Source organism: Oncorhynchus tshawytscha, linkage group LG09 (assembly GCF_018296145.1).
Source record: "Oncorhynchus tshawytscha isolate Ot180627B linkage group LG09, Otsh_v2.0, whole genome shotgun sequence".
NCBI lineage: Eukaryota > Metazoa > Chordata > Actinopteri > Salmoniformes > Salmonidae > Oncorhynchus > Oncorhynchus tshawytscha.
The window spans coordinates 41,533,619-41,561,406 of record NC_056437.1 but is presented as its reverse complement, the minus strand read 5'-3'; the positions used below and the strand labels follow the sequence as shown (position 1 = coordinate 41,561,406).

General features: G+C 42.9%; 1 protein-coding gene across 4 annotated transcripts in view; it reads right to left on the bottom strand.

Moving 5' to 3' along the window:
- cadm1a (cell adhesion molecule 1a) overlaps positions 1–27,788 on the bottom strand; it is a 416,441-nt gene that overhangs the window by 15,167 nt on the left and 373,486 nt on the right. For 2 of the 4 annotated variants that reach the window (XM_024431991.2, XM_024431990.2), the window contains 2 exons: positions 24,202–24,288; positions 12,175–12,207 (listed from right to left, as the gene is read on the bottom strand). The exons of 1 other annotated variant lie outside the window; for it this stretch is intronic. In XM_024431991.2, the coding sequence (XP_024287759.1) occupies positions 12,175–12,207; positions 24,202–24,288 (120 nt within the window). The remainder of the gene's footprint in view (positions 1–12,174; positions 12,208–24,201; positions 24,289–27,788) is intronic. One more of the 4 variants, XM_024431992.2, reaches the window with a different exon arrangement.

Genomic DNA, 27,788 nt, shown 5'->3' with positions numbered 1-27,788 from the left:
GGTCACTCAGGAACATTCAAGTTGTCTTGGTGAGCAACTCCAGTGTATATTTGGCCTTGTGTTTATTGTTATTGTCCGGCTGAAAGGTGAATTTGTCTCCCAGTGTCTGTTGGAAACCAGACTGAACCAGGTTTTCCTCTAGGATTTTAGTATTGTGGAGTAACTACAATGTTGTTGATCCATCCTCAGTTTTCTCCTATGATAGCCATTAAACTTGGTAACTGTTTTAAAGTCACCATTGGCCTCATGGTGAAAACCCTTAACGGTTTTATTCCACTCTGGCAACAGAGTTAATTCTACTTTGACATTGTGGGGTATTGTGTGTAGGCCAGTAACTCAATCTCAATTTGATCATTTTCAGGCTGTAACAAAATGTGGAAAAAAATCAGGGGTTGTGAATACTTTCTGAAGGCACTGTAAGTCTGCAGTAATTGTAAAATAATAGTGTTTCACAATATTTTTCCAACCCAAATTATTTTTGGCCCGACACAAATTTGCATCTGATGGTGCAGTCTTCCTATTTGTCAATAAAAGTATTTTCTTGTCGAATAGGAAGGCTGCATCCTCTCTGTCTTCTATCAGTGTAATTTAGAGGCATGGCCATCTCTTCACGAGCACAACCAATAATGGTTTTATTGTGAAGGTGTAGGCTACATTACATGGATTGATTCAACTTTTAAAGTGTATATGTTTCAAAGGTTTGCATCAGTGGCTTGTATAGAAGCCAGGAGATGCAAATGTGTTTATGTTAATTACCAGTCAATTACTGTGAGACCAGCAGTTATTTGCTTGACAGCCACAGCCCTAGTTGAGACCTCACGCTGTTAAGATTTGAAAATCCAACAGTTGTATTGGAAGGGGTTGGCGCTGGGGGGTTGTGTGTGGTGTTCTCCTAGTTTCCTGGAGGGGCTTCATTTTATATGTAGCTCCTTTAAGTACCACCATTTGAGTAAGTGTACGGTAAAGTCAAATGAACAGGAGGATTTGTCTCCGTGCGCAACTTGCCAGCGACACATTTACCCAAAGCACCAGCCGGGAAGATGTGTCTCTTTCCGCATTCTCTGAAATATAAATCATAACCTCCGAGAGCATGCGGAAACAAGGTGTCCACGTGCCAAACAAAGCACGTCGCCGTTTCGCGAGTACGATCAATTTGTAGGGGAGGAATGCCAACCCCTGGGGGGGGGGGGACGACACACGAAAGTATCTCATTCAGATCAGGCAGTGGGCTGATCTGAATGACAGGAGATCTGCTAATTGGATCTTCTAATCTGGTAATTAAGCATTAGTGATTGCAGTGGTGCAGCTGTGCTGCCTGCGGATAGGAAGACAACCAAAAGACAGCAGCATCAAGCAGGTGGGTGCCATACAAAGCTTCAAACATATAGTACGTGTGTTACTGCATAGCCTCATTAAATATAACTGCATCACAACTGCACTGTCTCTGCTGTTAAAATACCCATTGAGAAGATTTAATGATGTTCGTTTAATATTTTGCCTCCTAGATAATGCACTTGTAAATAAAGGAGCCCAGCTTAATACAAGTCGAGAAGCCTTTTGAGACAGAATGTGTGTGACTAGACATTGGTTATTGCTTGTTTAACTTGTAAGAAAGAACTTGTATACAAGTTGACAGACAGTCAGATGAGTGTGTGCCAAAAACTTAATTAGTTGGATGGTTTGATTCTTTGGAGTGGATTTATTTAAATTCTCACTTCCCAACAACATGTAAAATGTAAAAAGAGAGGTCAAACTGTTCTGTTTCTACCTCCTTTACAGAAGAGAAAGCAATAACAGTGTATTCTCCTTTTATTATAAATACAGTGTTTATTTTCAATAACAATTAGCTATTTGAGATGTGTGAATCCCACTGGGCAAAAAGTGGTTGAATCAACGTTGTTTCCATGTCATTTCAACCCCAAAATCTAAATGATGATGCATCAATGTGGAAAACTGATTGGACTTCCAAAAAAATCAACATAAGGATATTTTGTAATTTTGTCACCCAACATTTAACCTAAATCCAATGACATGGTGACATTTTTTGTTGAATTCATGTTAATCGACAAATCAACAAAATGTAATTCAAAACTAGATGTTGAACTGACTTCTGTTCACAGTGAGGTGTCTCCTTTTATAAAATGACAAACCGTGATTCTAATTAGCGATTACACTAAAGGATGGCCTATTGAAGGCAATAACCCGGATCTATTCACAAAATGTCCTTGGCAGACAACCTCTGGGGTTGCTTTGAAAGGGTTTACAGTTAAACCTATTAACAATCTAATTACTTAAAAAACTCAAAATTCAGGTGAGGCTGAATAGAGAAAACAAACAAAATCAAAGTTATCATTTCATTTCCAAAATCATGATCTGGGATAGCTTTGCCTTTTTGATCTAAATTGTTTAGTTAATATATTTAATCTGGGTGCCATGGTAACAGTAGACGGATAGGTGGAAGGCCTGACGTCTCTCCAAAAGCTGTTTCAAACCATGGAAGAGTATTATTAGTGCGTGACTAAGGCTTCTCTATTATGAGATATGGGGATAGTGGGGAAAGGTGAAAATAATGTCAATTAATACCAAGTCTTTTATGGTTTTCCCTGCACTTGTACAGCCATTATGTACATAATGAATGAGAAATTGGGTTCTGTGCTTTTCTATGAAGTCCCCTCTCCATTCACGGAGTTTGGGGTCGGGATTTTACTGAAAGAAAAAAGTATTTCACTCATTGTGAAAATGAACCAAGTTCTATGAGTTGCATGCGTCTTCTGTCTCTTAGGAAAGACCTACATTAATTTGGATTTCAATAGAGCTCTCGGTATCTTGGCAACCATTTGAAATCCTCATCGAGACTTTGATATAATCATGGACAATGAAAAATATAGACACAACAAACATAACTGACGAATAAAATCTATGATTTTTATTTATTTATTTAATGTCACCTTTATTTAACCATGCAGGCTAGTTGAGAACAAGTTCTCATTTGCATGCCCTCTAAACTAAGAAAGTTTGAATAAGAACTAGTTCATGGTTCCCTCCATAACCACGTCCTAATGTATTCCAGCGGCCTACTATGTTTGTCAGGATGTTCAGAGGACTCGACAGGCCCAGAGACTCTGCAGCTCATCTCATAGATACACCGCCAGCCCTGTTAATGGGAGGCAGAGAAAAAAAAACTGAACAGCGGAGCAATAACTGCTTTTGCTTCACCGTTTGCCCTTTCTTCTCCTCTACCGTCTGTTTATCGTCCCCTCTCCAATTCCCCACCCCTCTCTGTCACCAAGCTGCCCGGAGCCTTGTCATTACCGTATTGGCCGACAAACTCCCCAAGATTTATATTTACAGTAGCGAGGGTCGGACAGGAGTGGGCCGCCGGTGTGGTGCAGAGGCAGGGGAAGGAGAGGAGGGCAACCTTTACAAGCCGGTTAAACCAAATGGATTTTTAGCTTGACAGAGAGTGCCTGAGGAGTCTTTGTATCAGACAAACAAACCACCCCATTAAATTCCAGCTGCTTTAATGTAGTTGTGGGCAAAGAAAAAAAGGAAAAGTAGAATATCCTGTGGCAAGTAAAGAATTAGGGACAGATGTTGTGGCAGGGCTCGGTTAAAATTGGACTCTGATGTTTCTTATTTTCTTAGTGAGTCAACATCTAGATCCCCCCACTGTGTGTTTTGGGGTGCCACGTGTATATAACATGACAAAAAAAGAATTATGTAAATATGTGTAAACAACACAAGACACCACTGGGGACCATTTGTCCATTGTGCGAGAGCCAGGGGAAGTGAGTTTTGTCGGGGCTAATCCAGGATAAGATGTCCCTTCCAGGGAACGGTGCAAAGCCTGGGGCGAGCAGGTCCTGTTTCTCAAAAGCTTCCCTCATTTCCTGAGAAAAGACGGATAAAGGCTAATTCTTGTCCTTGGCTGCCATGGAAGCAGTCGACCCACACCGGCGAGCATACACAGATTCGCATTGACAGCCATCACCTTTGCCTCACTGCGGTGGTGGCCATGTAGAAGAAACCTCCTGTGAAAGGGTTCTACATGGAACCCAATAGGGTTCTGCCTGGAACCAAAAGGGGCTGGTTCTTCAAAGGGTTCTTCTATGGGGACAGCCAAAGAACCCTTTTAGGTTCTAGATAGCATATTGTTTCCCAAGAGTTTACAGCTGGTTGATGGCTTTGAGTTGGACAATGAAAACACAACAAAAAGCAGGCAAAAAAGTGGAAGGAATAAAATGTGTCAATGCATGAATGTCAGCCTAGCAGGGTGTTTTGATTTCCTAGCTGTAGACCACTGTGAGCTGTCATTATCAGGTTTTTGGGTGATTTTTGGTCCCTTTCTGAGGACATACAGCACAATCCTGTAGTGCTTTCTCGGTGAGGCCATTGTTCACAAAGCACACAGTGATAATGGAGTCCAGAGTGTCGAGAAGAGGTGATCTGTAATCCAAAACCTCACCTCAAAGGGGTCTCTGCTCTCATGAATATGAATTATGGGAATTTTTTTACATCAAAGAGCGTCTATTATCCCTCTATTCCACAGATCGGCTAATTTTTCAGCCAGTCATTGTACCGGTGCTTTAAAAGGCTTGTGACATTCAGAATGTACATTCTTTCTTTGCGGTGTAGAGCTTAAGAGCAAACCAAACCAACAAATTAAGGCAGATTTGGAAACACATTTCCTTCAAGAGGCCAAAACAAATCTTTACACCATGTGGAGAACTGAAACCCCCAAAACTACTGGCTAAGAAGCCTTGCCAGAGAATTACAAACCGTACCTCTGTGTACCCAACATTTCAAACAGGGCCATAGAAGGGAAAAGGGGAGAATAATTGAAGAAAATGGCTTAAATGAAGGGCCAGAGCCTTGGAAGATAGCATTTGGCGTGGGCTGCGAGCGATGGAGAGGAACGGCAGGTGACTGAGGAACTGTTGATTCAGTAGACGAAGCTAATTTCCACACTCGTCTGCCCCGCTGCTAGAAACCACCCCCACTGATTCTTGCTTCCCGCCAACCACCAGGGCGTCTAGGCCCCAGACGGCCCCTCGGTGGTCCATTTAATGTCAGCCGAGGATGAGTTAGAGAGGGAGAAGAAGGAGGGGAAGAGGGTCCCTTTTTGGTTGTCTGCCTTAATAGTTTGCGAGTCTCCTGGCTAATTATGGCAGCATATGCGCCTCACCTGAGAGAGTCCCACAAGTGGCAGGCTCACCGATACAACACGTGCTACAAACACACACAGAGCGTGCTCAAAATTACAAACGCATCTCACATGAAACCCACACATACATGTACCATCAACATGCTACACTTATGCCATACATATTCAGCTCACGTACACACAAACACAGATACAGCTCTCACGAGATACTTGCCATTTAAATGCATGGTGTGTCCACACAGTCTCTCCCACCTAATTTCCCAACCGTTTAGCATGACTTCGAAAGCCAGTGGACTAAAGCAGTAATGAAGGAGTCAATGAAAACCCTGACATCTCCGAGAGACCCGAGAAATAAACATACCGGGGGAAACAATAGGATGCGGCATGTCTTGTGACGAATCCTCTAGGTAACTCAAAGTCGTGTTCCTGTAATTTACTGACCAGGTCTGAATATTAATGGCATACAAAGCCTAGTTTATAACTGATTGTGCCCACATTTTCAGATATGCATCTGCACATGGTATTAAAATGTGTCTCTTATCTGTCCACTGTGTCCGCATTGCGACCAGATTCTCTGGTCCTTCCTTTATCTTTATTTATTTAAGACACATATTGATGCCATAAGTCAATGGTGCCACCTGTCAATGATTTTAGAAGGCGGGATAATGATGATTTAAATCAGGGTTGGGCAACTCCAGTCCTTGGGGGCCGGAGTGGTGTCACACTTTCCCCCCCCGTCCCTAGCAAACACAGCTGATTAAACTAATTGCATTCCAAACTGCAGATCATGATTCGTTGAGTCAGGTGTGTTAGCTGGGGCTGGTGCAAATGCGTAACACCAATCAGGCCCCCCGTGGACTGAAGTTGCACATCCCTGATTTGATTGGTTTCACTGTCCAGATCACTTGTAAGATATACAGACACAATGCATTCTTCAATACCTCCTGAGATGGTCAGGAAGATCTGATCACAATCAGATCACAATGCATCTTTTAATCATCTACACCTGCCTGAAAATGTGAGCACAATCAGTATGTGGAAAATATCAGGAACAAGGATGCATGTTAGAACCAGGGGCTCAAATGTGGCAAACTCTGTTCCCTATTAAATGGAAGAGATAAGTCTTCCGCTTCACCTGCTGCAGTTCCAGCTGGGAGCAAAGTGGCCCTTATTCCGCCGTCTTCCCGCTCCACCATCGCTTTCCCAGTGGCTTCCTGTTCCTAGCTCAATTATCCCCTCCTTCTCTCGCACACCGCCCTGACAGGCACGTTGGCAGGAGTGTCTTTTCCAGCGTGCTCACCTCTCCAGATAGAAGATTAGCAGGCAGAGCTCGTTATCAACTAATGGAACAGACTTTAGACCTGTTCCATCCTCTGACCATGCCCTTTTCAAAAAGAAAGTGTGGATAAGAGCAGAAGATTCTGTTGAAGATATATAGATGTCGTCCCCATGCCAACCCAAACAGGGGCTCTCAAGTGTAGCATTATGCAGAGCAAAATGTCTGTTTCTTGAAACAAGAAGTTCAATAATGCTGGCTTCTCTCTGCCACAACAAGCAGGGGCATCACCATGGTGACAGCTTCCAGGGGAGAGGTAGTTAGTTAGTGCTGGCACTCTTCGGCATGTAAAACAGGCGCGCATCAGCAGAGGCTCAGCTCATGTCAAACAGAGGCTTAAGTTACTTTGCGCTGAGACAGAGAGAGAGAGATACATAAATAAGCTGTTGCTCAATGTTCCCAAGCAGCAAATGTCACTTTTCCTGAGGATTGCAGGGAGTTTACTTCAGCTGTTTTGTTCTATTGGGGGTGACTTTGTGATTGCTTCAGGAATATGAATGAAATATTCTGAGTAACATTCAAAAAAGGAGAGGGCCCTCAGCTACACATTGGGCAATGGTGAGATGGTATTTCCTGGCCTAGAGGTAATTCAAGCATGAAGAACAAGGTAGGACAACAGCCAAAATCATGTACTCTAAAATGTCATGCATGAAATGGACACACACAATCACCCCCCAAAAAAAAAACAAGCGCACCAGTCCTTGAAATTCAATTGAATTACTTCGACCATGAGGTGAAATAGTATTACCTTGCCACCACCACATCTTCTGCGTTAATCTGTGTGGGGATCTGAAATAATACCGCCGCTGGCTTTACGGCGGGCCTCTTGCAGATATATATTTTTTCCAATCAAGTTACTTAAGGCACATCATCAAACAACTGGCCTGGACATGTTAGCCTCATGCTTGTAAAGGCCAGAGTGAAACGTGTTGGCTTTGGAAATTAACAGAGAGAACGAGGGACCAATCCTGAATACATTCACACAGCGCGTGAGAGGACATACTCTGAAGAATGCATTCTTTGAGGAAAAACACCAACATCATTTATCGTAAAATAAAACACACAAGATGACACATTATTGATAAATCAGATTGAAAAAGTCCGCACCCCAGACAGTTTGAAACTAAATACACAGTGGGTCAGGTAAAGGAAATGCTATGAATACCACCGGTGCCAGTGTGTGGCGATAGAAGTGCTGTCTGACAGCGAGGCTGACGTGCTGATAAGGGTTTGATCTATCTGACCAGGACAGCAATGCGTCTCCCGGCCCTGCACTGTAATTCATATTCCTGAGGCAACCCCACTTCAGCTCTACGCCACAAAGGAGTAACAACAACTTGGCCTTGTAGTATCCATCTCCAAAGCAACTGAATAGACCTTCAGCTAGAGTGAAGCACTTCTGACAAAGGGGACGATGCAAAAATGTAGCATAAATACACAAATGGGACTGCTTTACTTTGGTGGTAGTGTACTGGTTACACTTTACTGTAGTATCTTTCTACCCCCTTCAGTCAAACCCCACCCCCCTCTTATTTATGTAACATCTTGTTTCTAGGCTATACCGAGGGTAAACTAGATTTATCAGAGAGCAGAAACATCTCCCAAACAGTGAAAGGGCACCAAAACAACAAGAACACATTTTGTAACGATAGAATGCAAATGTGTAATCCTTCTGCGACAGCTTAATATTTCACAGAGACCTGTGTGAAACTTGTTTTGTTGGCATCTTTGTATTCCATGCACCTTGAATGACTCAAATATTTTTTAAGGCCACTGAATAGCTGAACAGAATGCAAAGGTACAGTTGAATCAATATGTCTATCTTGCCGATAAAGAAAAACTATAACGCTATACTCACAAGCTAGCTAAACCTTAAGAGAGAGTTACATGCATCTTACTGATCACAAACATTGATTTAGCAGTTGGTGTGAGATAAAGCTGCTTGAAATGTTGCATAAAACACATTTCACACCAGAGTTGGCATTATGTTAAAGGTTACTTCAGGATTTTGACAATGAGGCCATTTATCTACTTTGCCAGAGTCAGGTGAACTCAGGGATACCATTTTTATGTATCTGCATCTAGTATGGAGGAAGTTTGAGGTAAACTCAGCCAAAAAGAAACGTTCCCTCACTGTCAACTGCGTTTATATTTAGCAAACTTAACATTTGTAAATATGTGTAAGAACATAAGATTCAACACCTGAGGCATAAACTGAACAAGTTCCACCGACATGTGACTAACAGAAATTGAATAATGTGTCCCTGAACAAAGGGGGGTCAAAATCAAAAGTAACAGTCAGTATCTGGTGCGGCCACCAGCTGCCTTAAGTACTGCAGTGCATCTCCTCCTCATGGACTGCACCAGATTTGCCAGTTCTTGATGTGAGATGTTACCTCACTTCCACCAAGACACCTTGGTGTTCCCGGACATTTCTAGGGGGAATGGCCCTAGCCCTCACCCTCCAATCCAACAGGTCCCAGACATGGTCATTGGGATTGAGATCCGGGCTCTTCGCTGGCCATGGCAGAACACTGTCTTGCAGGAAATCACACACAGAACGAGCAGTATCGGTGGTGGCATTGTCATGCTGGAGGGTCATGTCAGGATGGCCCTGCAGGAAGGGTACCACATGAGGGAGGAGGATGTCTTCCCTGTAACGCACAGCATTGAGATTGTACAATGACAACAAGCTCAGTCTGATGATGCTGTGACACACCACCCCAGACCATGACGGACCCTCCACCTTCAAATGATCCCACTCCAGAGTACAGGCCTCGGTGTAACGCTCATTCCTGCGACAATAAACACGAATCCGACCATCACCCCATGTAAGACAAACCGTGACTCGTCAGCGAAGAGCAGCGACGTGCCCATAGGCGACGTTGTTGCCGTTGATGTCTGGTGAGCACCTGCCTTTCTGGTGAGCAACAGGCCTACAAGCCCTCAGTCCAGCCTCTCTCAGCCTATTGCGGACAGTCTGAGCACTGATGGAGGGATTGTGCTTTCCTGGTGTAACTCGGGCAGTTGTTGTTGCCATCCTGTACCTGTCCCGCTTCTATCTCTGACAGGTTAGTGTAAGGAGGTAGGGAGGGGGCCCTCTAGTAGGACCCCTCCGGTCCCTTCTTGTATGACACGTGGCAGGGGTGGGTCAATCTGTCTTTGGCAGGCTAGTGCGAGGAGGTAAGGGAGCAGCCCTCTAATAGGGCCTCTTCAGCCCATCCAGGTAGGACACTGCCTGTGTGATGTTAGAATGTACCGATCCTGTGCAGGTGTTGTTACACGTGGTCTGCCACTGTGAGGATGATCAGCAGTCCGTCCGGTCTTCCTGTAGCGCTGTCTTAGGCGTCTCACAGTATGGACATTGCAATTTATTGCCCTGGCGACATCTGCAGTCCTCATGCCTCCTTGCAGCATGCCTATGGCATGTTCACGCAGATAACCAGGGACCCTGGGCATCTTTCTTTGTGTTTTTCAGAGTCAGTAGAAAGACCTCTTTAGTAGTGTCCTAAGTTTTCCTAACTGTGACCTTAATTGCCTACAGTCTGTAAGCTGTTAATGTCTTAACGACCGTTCCACAGGTGCATGTTCATTCATTGTTTATAGTTCATTGAACAAGCATGGGAAACAGTGTTTTTAAAGCCTTTACAATGAAGATCTGTGAAGTTATTTGGATTTTTACGATTTATCTTTGAAAGACAGCGTCCTGAAAAAGGGCTGTTTCTTTTTTTGCTGAGTTCAGTTTCGCGATCCAATACTAACTAGCGTTAGCACAATGACTGGGAGTCTATGGTATCTTCTAGCACTTACCACAGACTTTCAGTCATTGCGCTAATGCTAGTTAGCAATTAAGATAACGCTAGTTAGCAACTTCCTTCATACTGCACACAGAGACATAAAAATGGTATCCATGAGTTCATCTGACTCTGGGGAAGTAGATAAAGGGCTTCATTGCCAAAATCCTGATGTATCCCTTTCAAGGTAGGGAGTTGGATAAATTGTGTGTATACAATACCATACTTCCCTCCCCATCTCCATGCCCCAAATACCTTTACATGTCTGCATGTGTAAAATCATATCCGCAAATCTGTTCATCGGGTTTCACCAATGTCCTATTTGAATAGTGGAAATTGCAATAACTTATTCTGGGGCTTATAGCAATTATAAGTGATACATCATAGGCCATGCAGACATTACTCCACAAGGTTAACATTACCCTTGTGACATGGTATTTAGAATGGCAGTTAACTGCGAGAAGTCAAAATTATAACCTGGCTACATGTACCACATAGCATATGTAGTCAAACCTCAGTGCCTTTCCCCCTCAGAAAACACCACTTACACACTGCACACCCAGGCTGGTGCTGCTACTCATAGAACAAGTAATAGGGCACTTCCTATGCCTGAAAAGCCAAGTAATAGGGCACTTCCTATGCCTGAAAAGCCAAGTAATAGGGCACTTCCTATGCCTGAAAAGCCAAGTAATAGGGCACTTCCTATGCCTGAAAAGCCAAGTAATAGGGCACTTCCTATGCCTGAAAAGCCATGTAATAGGGCACTTCCTATGCCTGAAAAGCCAAGTAATAGGGCACGTCCTATGCCTGAAAAGCCAAGTAGAAGGGCACTCCATGTCTCAAAACACTAGCTGCATACAAAAATGTCTTGTCCTCTGAGCTCTATGAATAGTCTGCTGTTTGTGGCCCATGTGGACAGAAACCAAGCGGTAATTATCTGGCAAACTGAACTACGCTGTCTGAGTACCAGGTGATCCATCACCTTACAAAACCAGCCATTTAGACATCATTTAAATCCATTAAAAAATTATTTGAGGCAGGTCAATATTTATTACTTTTTGGCGCAAAATGAGAACACTGGAGGCAAATGTCAACAAGTACTTATGCACACTCATGCGATGTTATGGAGATATTATCTGGTGTTCAATTAAGAGTGGCCATTTTGATTAAACCCAAAAGGGGTGTTTTTTTTTTAATTAAAATGTACTGGCAAGGATTTCTAACGCAAATACACTAACAGACAGAAAGACAGGTGGACAGACATAGACACATGAAGGATGAATAGTTATACAATAGACTGGACCCATTCTGTATGTGCTGTAGCCAACTCCTCTCCTGTTGTCATGGTATACATGTATGTCATGAAAAGGAACAAACACAGAGAGGAGTTAGCTAAAAGGACAAACTGGCTAAAAGGACCAGCAGGTTAGTCATACAAATGCCCAAATCCAAATCGACCCTTAATTCCTTTCTTATAGGGGAATTGAGCCTACACAGTAATGTGTAAGCAATGCTGGCAAAATTCCACCTAGCCTATCAGAAGGCAAAGTGGAGCTATTAGCATATTGGCTATACCCTTCTGATTCTTTCGGATCTACACAAGTGTGTAGAGGCTAGAGGAAGTATTGGGGTTAAGCAATAGATGAACAAACAGACAGAAATATGCAGATACAGACACAAACAAGCAGAGACAGACGGACACAGTAACAAATTAAACCACAGCAAATCATTGTTTCATGTATAGGAGGCATTCATCCACAGTGTGGCAGACAGTACAGTAGGGTAATCAAAGGAGAGCGAGAACCTTAAAACAGAGCTGGTTATCAGGTGTCATGCTGTGGCGGGCAGACGAAAAAGAAGAGGAGGGAAGAGATACCAACCGTGTGCTGCGGGTTCAGTGCTGGGCGTAGTGTCTGAGCACACAAGGACGGAGGGACAGTAGTGGTGGAGGGAGGGAACAGGAGGAACGTGGCATGCAAAAAAAAGGAGAAATGGGGACAGGAGGGAGAAAACAAATGGAACCCATAAGCAAGCATTCAGAGACCATTACATGACAAAGACTAAGACACAAGGCTTAAGGGAAATCAAAGGGAACCAAAGCAGTGCAAAGATAAAACACAACACACACACGTTGGACATCAAACTGTGAGGGGAGCGCCATTGCCACTTATGGGAGGACGGCAGCAATCGTGGCGGCGTAGACAGCGTTCACATGGTACACAGACAGCTCATCAATAAAATACAACTGCACACACTCCTGCATTATGTTGAAGGCCAATGTGTGACTGTGGGGAGCTGGGGAGAACATTTTACATTTCATTTACAAAGGGCAGATTTTGGTATGGCTGTGCATATTTTGATCAATATGACATGACTTTGGGAATCTCAATAAAAACCACTGAAATAACCTTTGTCAAATGCAATCATACTAACCTTGATGTGACAAACCGCAATGGTACAGGGCACGCATATTACCCATAGGACCTTTCAGTTGTGAAATATATATCTTTTTTGGTGGCTTGGTTCCTCAGCAGAGGAAGCAGTATAAAAGCACTGCATATGAAAACCTTTATTCGTTGTTTATACGTCAGTATTTGTTTTTATGATAAAATGACATCAAGAGTATTTCAATAAAATAAATGTGGTTTGCAGAGGACATCGGAGGATAAAACAGGCACTTTGAATTGGCTGTTTATTTAACTTATTCTTTCTCCCTTAACTATAAGTATCCATGATGGATCAATATTAAAAAAAGCCCATTTGTTTTTCTGTTGTGAATCCAAAATGTACTATCGCAAATTAGTCCAATTAACAAAACATCATTGTCATTGTCCCCATGCAGTGCCATTGTGGGGACACAAGCAAAGGTGTTTTTCCCTTTACCACACTTCAGCTTTATCAGACGTCGAGATCCAGGAACCTGTAGGGCTTGTTATGTGGTAACCCCATTTGCAATGTCAATTTCTGCAAGAGTGGGGCGTAACTCCACATCCCGCTCCCTCTCCAGGGAGATTAAATCGAAATCTTGATATAATCCGATTGTGGTCTTTTGATGATTTTGGGCACAGTTTACCAGTTTCCTTTGCGTTTATCCGAAATCTTAGGAAACGAAGGAGATATGTGTTGACTGTGCTCCACCGTGTCGGAGTAGAGGGAGATGGGAGCAGGGGGACGAATCTGAGTCCAAAATGGCATTATATACTGCAGTAGTGCACTATATAGTGAATAGGGTGCCATTCGGGATGTAGCCTGTGTCTTCCTGAGATGAAACACCTGCCTTGGAGGACTCGGCTGGTTTTAGAAATGCAGGGAGATGTCTGCTTGCCAATCAAAGCAGCCTGTCAGGTAACATGGTTTCTCACTGTTTTATCAAAGTAGGCCTGTACCCAACGAAAGCTAGATTGTTGTTGAGAAACCTGTCAACGAACACAGATACTAGCTAGCGCATCAGAATCACGTGAACACCTTGCATAATGCAATGTTTCAATTCCAGACAACACAACGACAACATAGGTATCAAACATATTTTATTCTGAAAGTGGTTAGACACCTCCATCTCAGTCACGGTTAAGTTGGGGCTAGATGCATTTCCAGAGCTGTATGTAAACAGACTTCCCATGTTTCCCCTTCTTATCTACTGTAGACATGAGAGGATGAGTGGAGGGAGGTGTTCCCTCGCTTTCCACACCTCTCTTCTCACTACCTCTCACTACCTCCATAAATTCACCTTATTAATGTAAAATAAATATGCTACAGGCCAAGGGTCACCAACACTGTTCCTGGAGTGCTAACATCCTGTAGGTTTTCACTCAAATCCCAGTTGTAACTAACCCGATTCAGGTTATCAACAGCTAATTATTAGAATCAGGTGCGCTAGATTGGGGTTGGAGCAAAAACCTACAGGAAGGTAGCTCCCCAGGAACAGGGTGGGAGAGCCCTGCTATAGGCTATGCAGAGTCGTAGTCGGGTCCATTCGTGTCCACTCGTAGTTACGTAAGTCAGAGACCCGATGACAATCAAACAGAACCCGACCCGGACCCAAGGGAAACGTTTGGGTTAGGGAAGACCCGTGAAAACCTCTACCAGGGTGTGCAGGCATCTCAACACTTCTACACTTCAAACCACCAGAGACATGAGAGTTAACGCTTCACCTCATATTGCCAAAGGACCAGGGAACAGGGAGAGATCTCAAACAGCGAGCCTAGATCATGTCCCATTCAGCAGGGAGAGCCAGGCCTCGGAGGGCCTGCTTTTCCTATGGTCCTCCAGAAGAAACGCACTGTAGTCCTGTTAAGTAATGCCACAGTGCTCCAGCTAGGATGACAGTTCTTTAGCATAATCGCTTGAGCACCTCGGCTTGCTCTTTAAAATAGATTCCAACCTTGTAAAAGGGAAAAGGGGCCACTTCACTGTTCGCTTTTTAACTACCCCTTCTTTGCAGCTGCTACTTCTACACGGACGGCTCCTAGAGCTTCGTCTATCGGGCTGCTTGTAGGCCAGATCACCACTGGTACAACTGAAAGCAGGAGTTATCAAAGAGGAGTACACTGCATGTCCTCAGGAAGGAGGGAAGAGAAAGACGCAGTGGTTCAAGAACAGTCCTGAAACAAATAGACATGAAGAGCAGAGGGGGAATCAAACATCTGCACAGTCAAGTAAGGGTTTTTACCTTCTTTCTCAATCTACATTTTAAGACATAATACAACATCACAGCCTCTATTTGAGGCCTAGTAAAATGTCTTCGGGAGGGACGGGCCATAAGCAGTCCTCCTAAGACAGCTGGAGGGGCTGCTCAAGGGGCTCCGCTAGGGATGTGCCACTATACAGCAGTAATATACCGCTGCTCATTCAAATCAAGCAGTACAATAAAGCACCCGTCTCTGCAACCCTCAATCATCGGTGGCCCCTGGATGTCTGCTAACCCCATTACTTGGCTGTGGCAGCTGCGCCGGCTGGTCAATATGTTTACTGATGAGCTATCGCCAGCTCCCGGTGCGGCCCTCCTTCCTTTTCTCTTTCTCTCTCGCCTCGTGTCGCAGGTCACCTGAGACACTCGCGTCCTTATTGACATCAGCAGACGTGACAATGGGCACAGAGCTTCCCAGCTAATTGCTTTGGTTCCCCACAAGCCCCTAGTGGCAAAATGTGACATAGTGTAGCTTCAGTAGTCATCTTGTCATGAGGAACACCTGTTAAAGTTTTACTGATAATGCCACTGCACCATCTCTGCAAAGTCTGTTCTGGTTGACAGAACATAGAAGATAATCCCCACTGGAACCACAGTGGTTGTACTGTAGAAGTACAATGTCACAGTTAGATCATGCAACAGCGCGCTTGAAATGTAAAGGTAATTTCCTATTGAGCCGACATATGCAGCGTTTACCATGAATGCAGTCCCTGTGAACGCGGGAACATTGCCTTTAAATTTAAATTGCGCTATAGCGCTGAACTTTGGCGATACAGATTGAATCGAGCCCTAGATCTGCATGGGAAACCGGACCCAAGAGTCAGAATCAGTGGTGTAGTTGAGGGTAAATGCCGTTTATGCACCTATTTTATTTTGCTCCACTGTTTATCTACCCTTTGCAGAAATCTGTTTATAAAAGTATAGAGAGTATTATTTTACTCACTGTGAACAGCAATCAGCGTTTTCCCACCTAGCTATTTTCTTTACATAATCTAAATGAGGATACTATGATATATTCTGTTAGTGGGTGGCAGGTACAGTAATCACTACAGAATTACATTGCTTAGGCCACAGATTATATTTATCATCAATGTACCAATAGTTTGTATTTAAATAAACTTGACTTGCAGTGCTCTGGTATGACTGATAATCTCCATTCAAAATCAAGGCGTAAACACAACAGAAATATACCAATGCTTTTGCACACACACACACACACACTAGATTCGCTGTCGTAGGTGATTCAGGGCTAGCTAGCTGATTACCTTTCCCAGTCTACTTTATGAGTCCCATCTTCTTGGAGCCATCATGGAGCGCAATCATGGCCTCCAATAACAATATACCTCTACATAAAGAAGACGTATTTGCCGCATTTCTGTGTTTGCATGATGCTAAGCCTAATAAATTCCGCGGGATGCTCTCTCTGAGCGGTGTATCACACGACTGCAGTTGTTGTTTTCCCCCGTGGGAATACAATTGACCTTTAGTGAATTAGCCTATCCTCTGCCGGTGAGCCATCCCTCTCTGTCCCTGCTTTATGCCGCTGGAAGGAATCAAGACAGGCAGAGAAATTGACTACTCTATCTCGCAAGAGCTTGTGCAGGCGAGGGCCTCATTTGTTCAATTCCAAAATCAGTTTACCAGATGGTGTTTTGCAATTTAAGCCTTGACGAAAAAAAGTATATTTGGGGGGAGGGGTAAAATGAATTGGTTGCCATCTCTGTTTATGTATTTTCATCAATTAACAGGCGGTGGCGGCTAGGGCTCCTGACACACAATTGTTTTTATTAGCGCGGGTACATTTTATTAATGGCTTTTTCTGTTGTACGTCTCCCAAACGTTGCTTTACGAGCGTCTATTTCCATTTCTGGGTTGGGGTATAATTCTGTGACGTCTCATTCTGGTACATCATTAGTCATATACTGTATTCAATCTGAGAGAGAGGAAGGGAGGGAGTAAGGGGAGGGAGGGTGAGAGGTAGAGAAATGGAGGGAAGGAGAGAGAGGGAAGGACGGAGAGAAAGAGAGAGGATCCAGAGAGAGAGAGCGAGAGAGGTACATGGAGAGAAAGAGGGGAAGATAGACGTAGTGAGTGTGCTAGAGATGACTCTGTGTCTTGGTATCTGTGGACCAAACAGATAGATTCAACCTTCTTCCGCTCTGCAGGAGTGGGTCCGCATTAGAGATGACAATAACTACTGTTGCCCCTGACTACCAAAAGGACAACAGCCTGCCCTGAGGACAGGGCCAGCACAAACACTGCATGTCAAGAGGAAAATCTATTTCTTTGCCTCTCTGACAGAGAGATAGAGAAAGAGATAGCGGGAAAGAATAAGGGATCTGGGGAAATGGAGGGAAACAGTACAAAGAGGGGGGAAAAGAATAAGGGAAGCAGAAATACATATTTGGTAGAAAGAATGACAGGGGAGGGATGCAGGTATAAATGGAGACATACAGAGAAAATGGGAGCAAGATTTAGCCTTGGATAAAATTTGCACAAAAAAAAAGCAAAAAAAATAGATGGCAAAATATCGATAAACATACATTTCGGAGCTGTTTTTATAGGGCAAAAAAAGAGGCACAACAAATAGAAATGAATGACATCTGTCCCCAGTATGGATGGTACACTCTTAGAAAAAGGGTTCCAAAAGGGTTCTTCGGCTGTCCCCATAGGAGAACCCTTTTTGGTTTCAGATATAACCCTTTTGGGTTCCATGTAGAACCCTCTGTGGAAATAAGGGTTATACCTGGAACCAAAAAGGGTTATTCAAAGGGTTCTCCTATGGGGACAGCCAAATAACCATTTTAGGTTCTAGATAGCACCTTTTTTTTCTAAGAGTGTAATGAGCAAGCTCATTCCATTTAGCCATTTATTTTGCAGTGTAAATGGCAATTTAGTAATCTCTAAATGCCACCTCCTGAAGCCACCGAGTACTTTATTCTGGCATTGGGGCTTTAATAGTTCAATAAAATTGCAGTATACCACCATTCCAGTCCCCCTATAGACAGAAATAGAATATACTTTTGATAAACTAAGTGGCCTCTACCCCGCGTACCCTCTGCTAGATTGTTTGCCGCTACTGCCTATGATATACAGTTTAAGTCTGAAGTTTACATACACCTTAGCAAAATACATTTAAACTCAGTTTTCACAATTCCTGACATTTAATCCTAGTAAAAATTCCCTGTCTTAGGTCAGTTAGGATCACCGTTTTTTTTAAGAATGTGAAATGTCAGAATAATAGTAGCAAGAATTATTTATTTCAGGTTGTATTTCTTTCATCACATTCCCAGTGGGTCAGAAGTTTGCATACACTCAATTAGTATTTGGTAGCATCGCCTTTACATTGTTTAACTTGGGTCAAACGTTTTGGGTAGCCTTCCACAAGCTTCCCACACAATAAGTTGGGTGAATTTTGGCCCATTCCTCCTGACAAAGCTGGTGTAACTGAGTCAGGTTTGTAGGCCTCCTTGCTCGCACACACTTTTTCAGTTCTGCCCACAGATTTTCTATAGGATTGAGGTCTTTGTGATGGCCACTGAAGTGCACCAGTACCTTCTGCAGCAAAGCACCCCCAATACATGATGCTGCCACCCCTGTGCTTCATGGTTGGGATGGTGTTCTTCGTCTTGCAAGCATTCCCCTTTTTCCTCCAAACATAACGATGGTCATTATGGCCAAACAGTTCTATTTTTGTTTCATCAGACCAGAGGATATTTCTCCAAAAAAGTACGATCTTTGTCCCCATGTGCAGTTGCAAACCGTAGTCTGCATATTTTATGGCGCTTTTGGAGCAGTGGCTTCTTCCTTGCTGAGCGGACTTTCAGGTTATGTCAATATAGGACTCGTTTTACTGTGGATATAGATACTTTTGTACCTGTTTCCTCCAGTATCTTCACAAAGTCCTTTGCTGTTGTTCTGGGATGGACTTGCACTTTTCGCACCAAAGTACGTCCATCTCTAGGAGACAGAACGCGTCTCCTTCCTGAGCGGTATGATGGCTGCGTGGTCCCATGGTGTTTATACTTGTGTACTATTGTTTGTACAGATGAACGTGGTACCTTCAGGCATGTGGAAATTGCTCCCAAGGATGAACCAGTCTTGAGGTCTACAATTTTTTTGCTGAGATCTTGGTTGAATTCTTTTGATTTGCCCATGATGTCAAGCAAAGAGGCACTGATTTTGAAGGTAGGCCTTGAAATACATCCACAGGTACACCTCCAATTGACTCATATTATGTCAATTAGCCTATCAGAAGCTTCTAAAGCCATGATGTCATTTTCTGGAATTTTCCAAACTGTTTAAAGGCACAGTTAACTTAGTGAATGTAAACTTCTGACCCAATAGAATTGTGATACAGTAAATTACAAGTGAAATAATCTGTCTGTAAACAATTGCTGGAAAAATTACTTGTGTCATGCACAAAGTAGATGTCCTAACCGACTTGCCAAAACTATAGTTTGTTAACAAGACATTTGTGGAGTGGTTGAGAAACAAGTTTTAATGACTCCAACCTAAGTATATGTAAACTTCCGACTTCAACTGTATATGCACCTGCGCCAGTGGAGAAATGAAATCAGCCGGCACAGCGGATTATGACCATAACAGACTGTTCCCTCACATCTAAATACACAGTAATAATGGAACGCCCCAGAGAGTTAAAAGAAAAATCCTCTCAAAATTATATTTTGCTATTTTCATTAGTCCACTGTTGATACAGTCCCAAAATGTTAGCAGTCAAGTTTTCAAGATATTGGACATTCAAGAAGCAAAGTATCACACTCTGCTTCTTGAAATGTGTGTGATGTCACTGTACTCCTGCGTAAATAAACTTGATTCTCATTATGTGCATTAACCTCTATAATTGCACCAGGGGCGCTGCACTGCACCTGACCCAATGCATCCAGCCCTTCGCTGTGTGTCCGTGTCTTGGGTGGTTGGGTTTTGAGCAGAAATACACATTTCTCTTCTATGTAAGTTAATGAAAAATATAGTGCATCTTATCTTATCTAATTGCGATACTAGATTACATGAGTCTGACAAAGCAGGTAACAGCCTACTAAGACACACTCACTTGTTTGATGTGAGTAGAAGGTGTATCCAATCAGCAATGTCATTAGGTCTTTGGTTTTTCATTTAATACAATCAGATAGCATAATCGAGCACAATGCCTAAGATTTCCCGGCCTCAGTAGATTTGTTCCAATTGTGCTGAGAATGGTCTGTCAGATACTTTCATAGCATTTCTAGTTCAGGGCTGCTCAGCTCAAACGCCATCCTTAAGTGTTGTTTTCTTTATGCACATTTAAAAGATTTGGAATTGCAATGCTGAAAATGGCCTTCAGCAAATAGTTTCTGACAATGAGAGTTGTTATGAACAAAGAGAGAGAATTGCAATTGCAAGTTAATTTACTAGCCGTCGCAAATGGCTTTATGTGGCACTAAGTTGAAAACCTAATACAATCGAATGGTTATAGTTAGGGCTCTATTCAATCTGTATTGCTGAAGTGTTACAGATGGAGTGATAGAAATGTAAATATCATTTCCTATTGAGCTGTCATCTGCAGCATTTACCGTGAATGCAGTCTCCACTAACGCAAAAACATTGCTGTAACACTGAATTTCCACAATACAGATTGAATAGAGCACTTAGTCCACAATAGTATGGGAACCAAGATGTCGTATTGACCTGATAATTGACTTTAAATGTAATTGAATAATGATGATTTGTGGCATCATCGTGTTGTGTTGTCATGCTCATGTGACCCTTTTCAGGAAGCTACGGGTATGTCGCACATCACTACTTCACAGAGAGGCATGTGAACTTCTTAAACGTTCGATCAAAATGTGTTTTTTTTTGTCTGGCAGAAATGCCCTCCGGAACATGTGAACTTTCATGTACCTTAATAACAAACTTGTATGCCATCTGTAAATACAAATACAATTATGAGACCAGTTGGTTTAGCTATGGATAAAGGGGGGAACCTTCCCGATGGCCAGGATTGGCTAAGATAATAGATGGGCTGGACATGCTGGGAGATGAGTTTGGATTGGTCTGCCATGTAGCGTGATTCTGTCTATAAAGTGACCTGATCAGTATGTGTTGATAATCCTTTCTACCGTGGCTTTTTTGAAGGGTTTAACGTTAGCTATCAAGAACTAGAAAAGTTGTGCTACTTTTCTCAACAACATTGATACCCTGAATTTAGCAGGTGCTATCGACAGATTATTTTGAGAAAAAAATCTGCACACGCCACGGTCAGTGTGAACCGGAGTGACTTGACACAATGCTGGCCAAACAAAAATGAGTTAAATGGTTCCAGTCTGCCGTCGTTTTCATTGCAAGTTAAAGCATACTGTTCGCCAGCTAGCGAACGTTAGTTTGCTGTCTCCCTATCTAACATTACGTGTATGATCTTATTCGAATCAGAAAACAATTTGCATTGCTAGTTATAGCCTAATGCTATCTGGCTTGTTAACATTGAACCTAGTTGGTTAGCTTTAGCTACCTGCATAGTCATACTACAGTTATGACAATCAGTTTGTATTCGTAGTAGTACGAGATTATGCTGGTTCATTGTTTAGCTAGCTAGCTATCTACATGTCCAAACAAAATACTCTACTTTGCCAGATGATTACACAACCTGAAAGGCAAAACTGATCCTAGAATAGCACTCTGAGATGCTCGGTACTTACGGCCTCAGATCTAGAGGACTCATTGGTACCTTGTCAGTGTTTCTCCTAGACAGAAACCAATTCAAGTTTGGGGGGAATTAAAGTAAGCCAAAGCAATAGTAAGGACAGACATTGAATCTGCAGCAACTGGTTTTGAGGAGGTGAGCCAAGATTACAGGAGTTGTAACAAAAAAAGGAAATATATTGCCTGTTCATTGCAACAGGTACACGATAATACAAGAAAGGCAGGGGTGAGATCAGAGCTAAATGTATCACTGTACCTGCATTCTGTATAACAGGAAATAGGATCAAATGAGGGATTCCATGAACGATCCTAACATCAGTGCCGACATTCACATCATGAATGTATTCTGATGACGACGCCAGGGACGGTTAACTTTTCGCATATATCGCTTTTGCGACTAAGTTGATTGTGAATGTATTTTGAGGAGTGGCAAGGGACATGAACATTTCCAGTCACTAAGGCTGCGATTACACAGGCAGCCCAATTCAGATTTTTTTCTTCTCACTAATTGGTCTTTTGACCAAATAGATTAGCTCTGAAAAAGTGCTGATGTGAAAAGATCTGAAAAAACATCAATTCATGGAAAAAAAGATAAGAATTGGGCTGCCTGTGTGAATGCTGCCCAAAAGTGATATGCACCTCATTTGGGGAAAGACGAGTCTATTTGTCTACAGGACATGAATGTGAATAGCTGGATGGGAAGAGAAGGGAGTCGCCTGCCTGTCCCCGTCTCCACTCTTTTGTTTGAGCGTATGAAAATATGCCGGCATAGTCAACCCGCAGGAAACACAAAGGAGATATGTAATCCCTGGCTCAGACAGGGCAGGATACAGCCCAGATTGTGATAAGCTTGTGAGAGCAACAGGAGAGGGAGAGAGAGAGAGAAAGAGAGGGGCGATTCAAGGCCAGGATAGGCCGAAAATATTTTTGGTATCTCAGATTGTTCTGTCAAAGTTCACATATAAACGTCACTGGGAGGAAGGATATTTGCTTTTTACATTTGTATCACATTTTTTGAACATAATGATGAGCTTGGCAATGTTAGGTACTTTAGGTCCTATATATGCCTTCTGTAAGATCTTACGATCTGTGAATTGTACATGATACAGACAACATCTTGGTGTCATGATACTCCTAATCTCAAAAGCACACTTTTCATTTTAAGACATATTGTTTGTAACAATATACTGTACAAGTACATACAATTTCCAGAGTGGGCTCTCTGCTAATTCTAAATTATAATCTATTTTATGAGCAACACCAACACAGTAAATGGGAAAACGGATTCAAATGGAACTCCCTCTGCTGCTGATTTTCTGAAAGTGCAATCCTAAAGGAGGGCTGTGATTGGTTAATGGTCTATTATGTCAATTTCTATGTATAAAATGGGTCGTATTAAAAATACCAGAGAGTCCACTCTGGAAATTTGACATGTTTGAAGAGTATATTATTCCAAACAAGTAGCTTAGTGGTTAGAGCATTGGGCCAGTAACTAGAAAGGTTGCTGGATCGAATTCCGGAGTTGACAACATATAAATCTGTCGTTCTGCCCCTGAACAAGGCAGTTAACCCACTGTTCCCCAGTAGGCTATCATTGTAAATAATAATTTGTTCTTAACTGACTTGCCTAGTTAAATTAAAAAAAATTAAAAAAAATAAAAATAAAAAGGGTACTTTTTAGATATTCACATTTTTATGTTGAATAAATTAATGCGAACGTTTGTTTTTCTGAATCTAGATATACCTCCATATTTGAGCGCACACATAAGATGTTGTCTGTATCATGTACGGTTCACAGATCACAGGGTCTTACAGGAGGCATATATAGGTCTAAATAGGGCCTAAAATGTCCGCTTTCATCTTTAAAAAAATATAAATAATTGTTAAACACATGTAAAAAGCATGTCAAACATCCTTCCCTCTAATTAACTTTCTATGTGAGAATTGCCAGAACAATCTGAGACACCTAGAATATTTTAGATGGGGGAGGGAATAGATGGGGGATACAGAGGGGGAGAGAGGGGGAGGAGAAGAAAGGGATAAGAGAGAGAGAGAGAGAGGAGGGAGAGAGAGAGCGGCTGAACATTTTAGTGAGAGAAATGTGATGGGTGCAAGCGGGCGGATGATGAGTGCCATTGACAGCCCCGCGCTGCAGTGGGAGGGGGGAGCCGAGGCCTGGCCCCTCCAGTGCGACTGTTATTATTATCGTTTCTCAGAATCTTATCAGGACTGGCTGACGGCAAATATTTATCTCTTTTCCTCACACTCTCTTTCTTGTTTGCTCACAAACACACACATAGGCATGCACAAGGGGGTGTCAGGTCACACATTACAGTGGGTAATGGTAACAATAGAATGGGAACACATAAATACGCATGCACTCACACAGTGTGGGTGGTGGAGGTGGTGGTGTTTGTGGTGAGGGTCGGGTTTGGTGGGTATGAGGGTATCGCATATGCACACAAACAACGCACACACAACCACAAAACACACAGGGAGGTGGTGGGAGGTGATACTGTACCTGCAGTGGCTTCAGGGAGGGAGATGGTTGTGGTGGTGGGAGTGGTGGTAGTAGCTGTAGTGGGTATAGGGGTAGTGGTGGGGGCATCTGGATGAAGAAAACAAATACATGACAGACAAGGAAACTAATGAGTAAACCATGAAAACAAAAGACACAATGAAACAGACCTGGGTCCAAATACTATTTGAAACCTTCTAAATACTTGTAGTGTTCGCTTTACCCCTCTAGATTTCCAGTTGGGCAGGGTTTGCATTTCTGAGACTATTGTATTGGTCCATGAAGCCAGCCAGCTTAATCGAGCACAGATAAAATATCTGAAATTATTTCGAATAGTATTTGAACCCAGGTCTGCAATAATATGAAACAATTCTGATGGGGAAATTATTAATTCATACCAGTGGCAGTGCATTTGTTTGCCTTTAAGCCAGTCATAAACCAAGCTATATCATTTTTTAAAGGCTAAATTAAGGGATTCATTCTGGGTGGTTAAGGTTCAGGTTAGGGTGTCCAAATGTGTCAATGAATCTCTCCTACGCATGCTGTTGGCATGATAATAATAACAACAAGCCCATCACAGAAAAAAACTGCAGTCCATTCGTAAAGTATTCAGACCCCATCCCTCTTCCACATTTTGTTATGTTACAGCCTCATTACAAAATTGATTACAAAATTACAAAATTAAATATATATATTTTTATCAATCTACACACAATATTCCAAAATGACAAAGCGGAAACAGGTGAGTGTAACGGATGTGAAACGGCTAGCTAGTTAGCAGTGGTGGGCGCCAAATAGCGTTTCAATCGGTGACGTCACTTGCTCTGAGACCTTGAAGTAGTGGTTCCCCTTGCTCCGCAAGAGTCGTGGCTTTTGTGTAGCGATGGGTAACGATGCTTCGAGGGTGACTTTTGATGTGTGAAGAGGGTCCCTGGTTCGCGCCCGGGGCGAGGGGACGGACTAAAGTTATACTGTTACACTCAGGTGTATCCTGTTTCCATTGATCATCCTTAAGATGTTTCTAGAACTTGATTAGAGTCCACCTGTGGTAAATTCAATTGATTGGACATGATTTGGAAAGTCACACACCTGTCTATATAAGGTCCCACAGTTGACAGTGCGTTCCAGAGAAAAAACCAAGCTATGAGGTCGAAGGAATTGTCTGTAGAACTCTGAGACAGGATTGTGTCGAGGCACTGATCGGCGGAAGGGTACCAAAACGTTTCTGCAGCATTAAATGTCCCCAAGAACACAGTGGCCTCCATCATTCTTAAATGGAAGAAGTTTGGAACCACCAAGTCTCTTCCTAGAGCTGGCCGACCACCAAACTGAGCAATCGGGAGAAAAGGGCCTTTGTCAGGGAAGTGACCATGAGCCCGATGGTTACTCTGACAGAGCTCCAGAGTTCGTCTATGGAGATGGGAGAACCTTCCAGAAGGACAACCATCTCCGCAGCACTAACGACCCTAAGCACACAGCCAAGACAACACAGACGTGGTTTCAGGACAAATCAAATCAAGTGGTTTCAGGACAAATCAAATCAAATAAAATTTTATTTGTCACATACACATGGTTAGCAGATGTTAATGCGAGTGTAGCGAAATGCTTGTGCTTCTAGTTCCGACAATGCAGTAATAACCAACAAGTAATCTAACTAACAATTCCAAAACTACTGTCTTATACACAGTGTAAGGGGATAAAGAATATGTACATAAGGATATATGAATGAGTGATGGTACAGAGCAGCATAGGCAAGATACAGTAGCTGATATCGAGTACAGTATATACATATGAGATGAGTATGTAAACAAAGTGGCATAGTTAAAGTGGCTAGTGATACATGTATTACATAAGGATGCAGTCAATGATATAGAGTACAGTATATACGTATGCATATGAGATGAATAATGTAGGGTATGTAAACATTATATAAGGTAGCATTGTTTAAAGTGGCTAGTGATATATTTACATCATTACATCAATTCTCACTATTAAAGTGGCTGGAGTTGAGTCAGTGTCAGTGTCAGTGTGTTGGCAGCAGCCACTCAATGTTAGTGGTGGCTGTTTAACAGTCTGATGGCCTTGAGATAGAAGCTGTTTTTCAGTCTCTCGGTCCCAGCTTTGATGCACCTGTACTGACCTCGCCTTCTGGATGATAGCGGGGTGAACAGGCAGTGGCTCGGGTGGTTGATGTCCTTGATGATCTTTATGGCCTTCCTGTAACATCGGGTGGTGTAGGTGTCCTGGAGGGCAGGTAGTTTGTCCCCGGTGATGCGTTGTGCAGACCTCACTACCCTCTGGAGAGCCTTACGGTTGAGGGCGGAGCAGTTGCCATACCAGGCGGTGATACAGCCCGCCAGGATGCTCTTGATTGTGCATCTGTAGAAGTTTGTGAGTGCTTTTGGTGACAAGCCAAATTTCTTCAGCCTCCTGAGGTTGAAGAGGCGCTGCTGCGCCTTCTTCACGATGCTGTCTGTGTGAGTGGACCAATTCAGTTTGTCTGTGATGTGTATGCCGAGGAACTTAAAACTTGCTACCCTCTCCACTACTGTTCCATCGATGTGGATAGGGGGGTGTTCCCTCTGCTGTTTCCTGAAGTCCACAATCATCTCCTTAGTTTTGTTGACGTTGAGTGTGAGGTTATTTTCCTGACACCACACTCCGAGGGCCCTCACCTCCTCCCTGTAGGCCGTCTCGTCGTTGTTGGTAATCAAGCCTACCACTGTTGTGTCGTCCGCAAACTTCTCTGAATGTCCTTGAGTAGTCCAGCCAAAACCCGGACCGATCGAACATCTCTGGAGAGACCTGAAAATAGCTGTGCAGCGACCATCCCCATCCAACCTGACAGAGCTTGAGAGGATCTGCAGAGAAGAATGGGAGAAACTCTCCAAATACAGGTGTGCTAAGCTTGTAGCGTCATACTCAAGAAGACTTGAGGTTATAATCTCTACTAAAGGATCTTTGACAAAGTACTCAGTAAAGGGTCTGAATACTTATGTAAATGTGATATTTCATATTATAAAAAAATATCTATTTTTTACACAAACATCTATAAAACAGTTTTTGCTTTGTCATTATGGGGTATTGTTTATAGATTGATGAGGGGAAAAACGACTTAATCAATTTTAGAATAAGGCTGTAACGTAACAAAATGTGGAATAAGTGAAGGGGTGTGAATACTTTCCAAATGCACCGTATAAAACCAAAACTCAATATTAAAAAAAAACATGATGGACATGATAAGTGATGAAAATGCACTGTCCAAGTCTCAAAACATCAACAAACATACAAATTGGCGCAATGTGAGGTCCGATGGAGGAAGGGACGTTCAGCACACATACTTTCAACTCGAGGACTACCCCCCAGTTGCATTTTCCATTTACTTCATTAGTCGACTCGACCCCCCACCAATAACTGTAGGGGGAAATCAAAAGTGACATTCTCTCAGTTGGACTGGTGGTGCTGCATTGATAAGAACTTGGGGCTAAGGCTTGCGGTGAGGAGAGAGCCTCGTCACTTGTCATGCTGCTCAGTTGCCTGAGAGTGTAGCGAAAAACAGGGGGAAGTGTTAAAGGAGTGCAGAGAGCGAG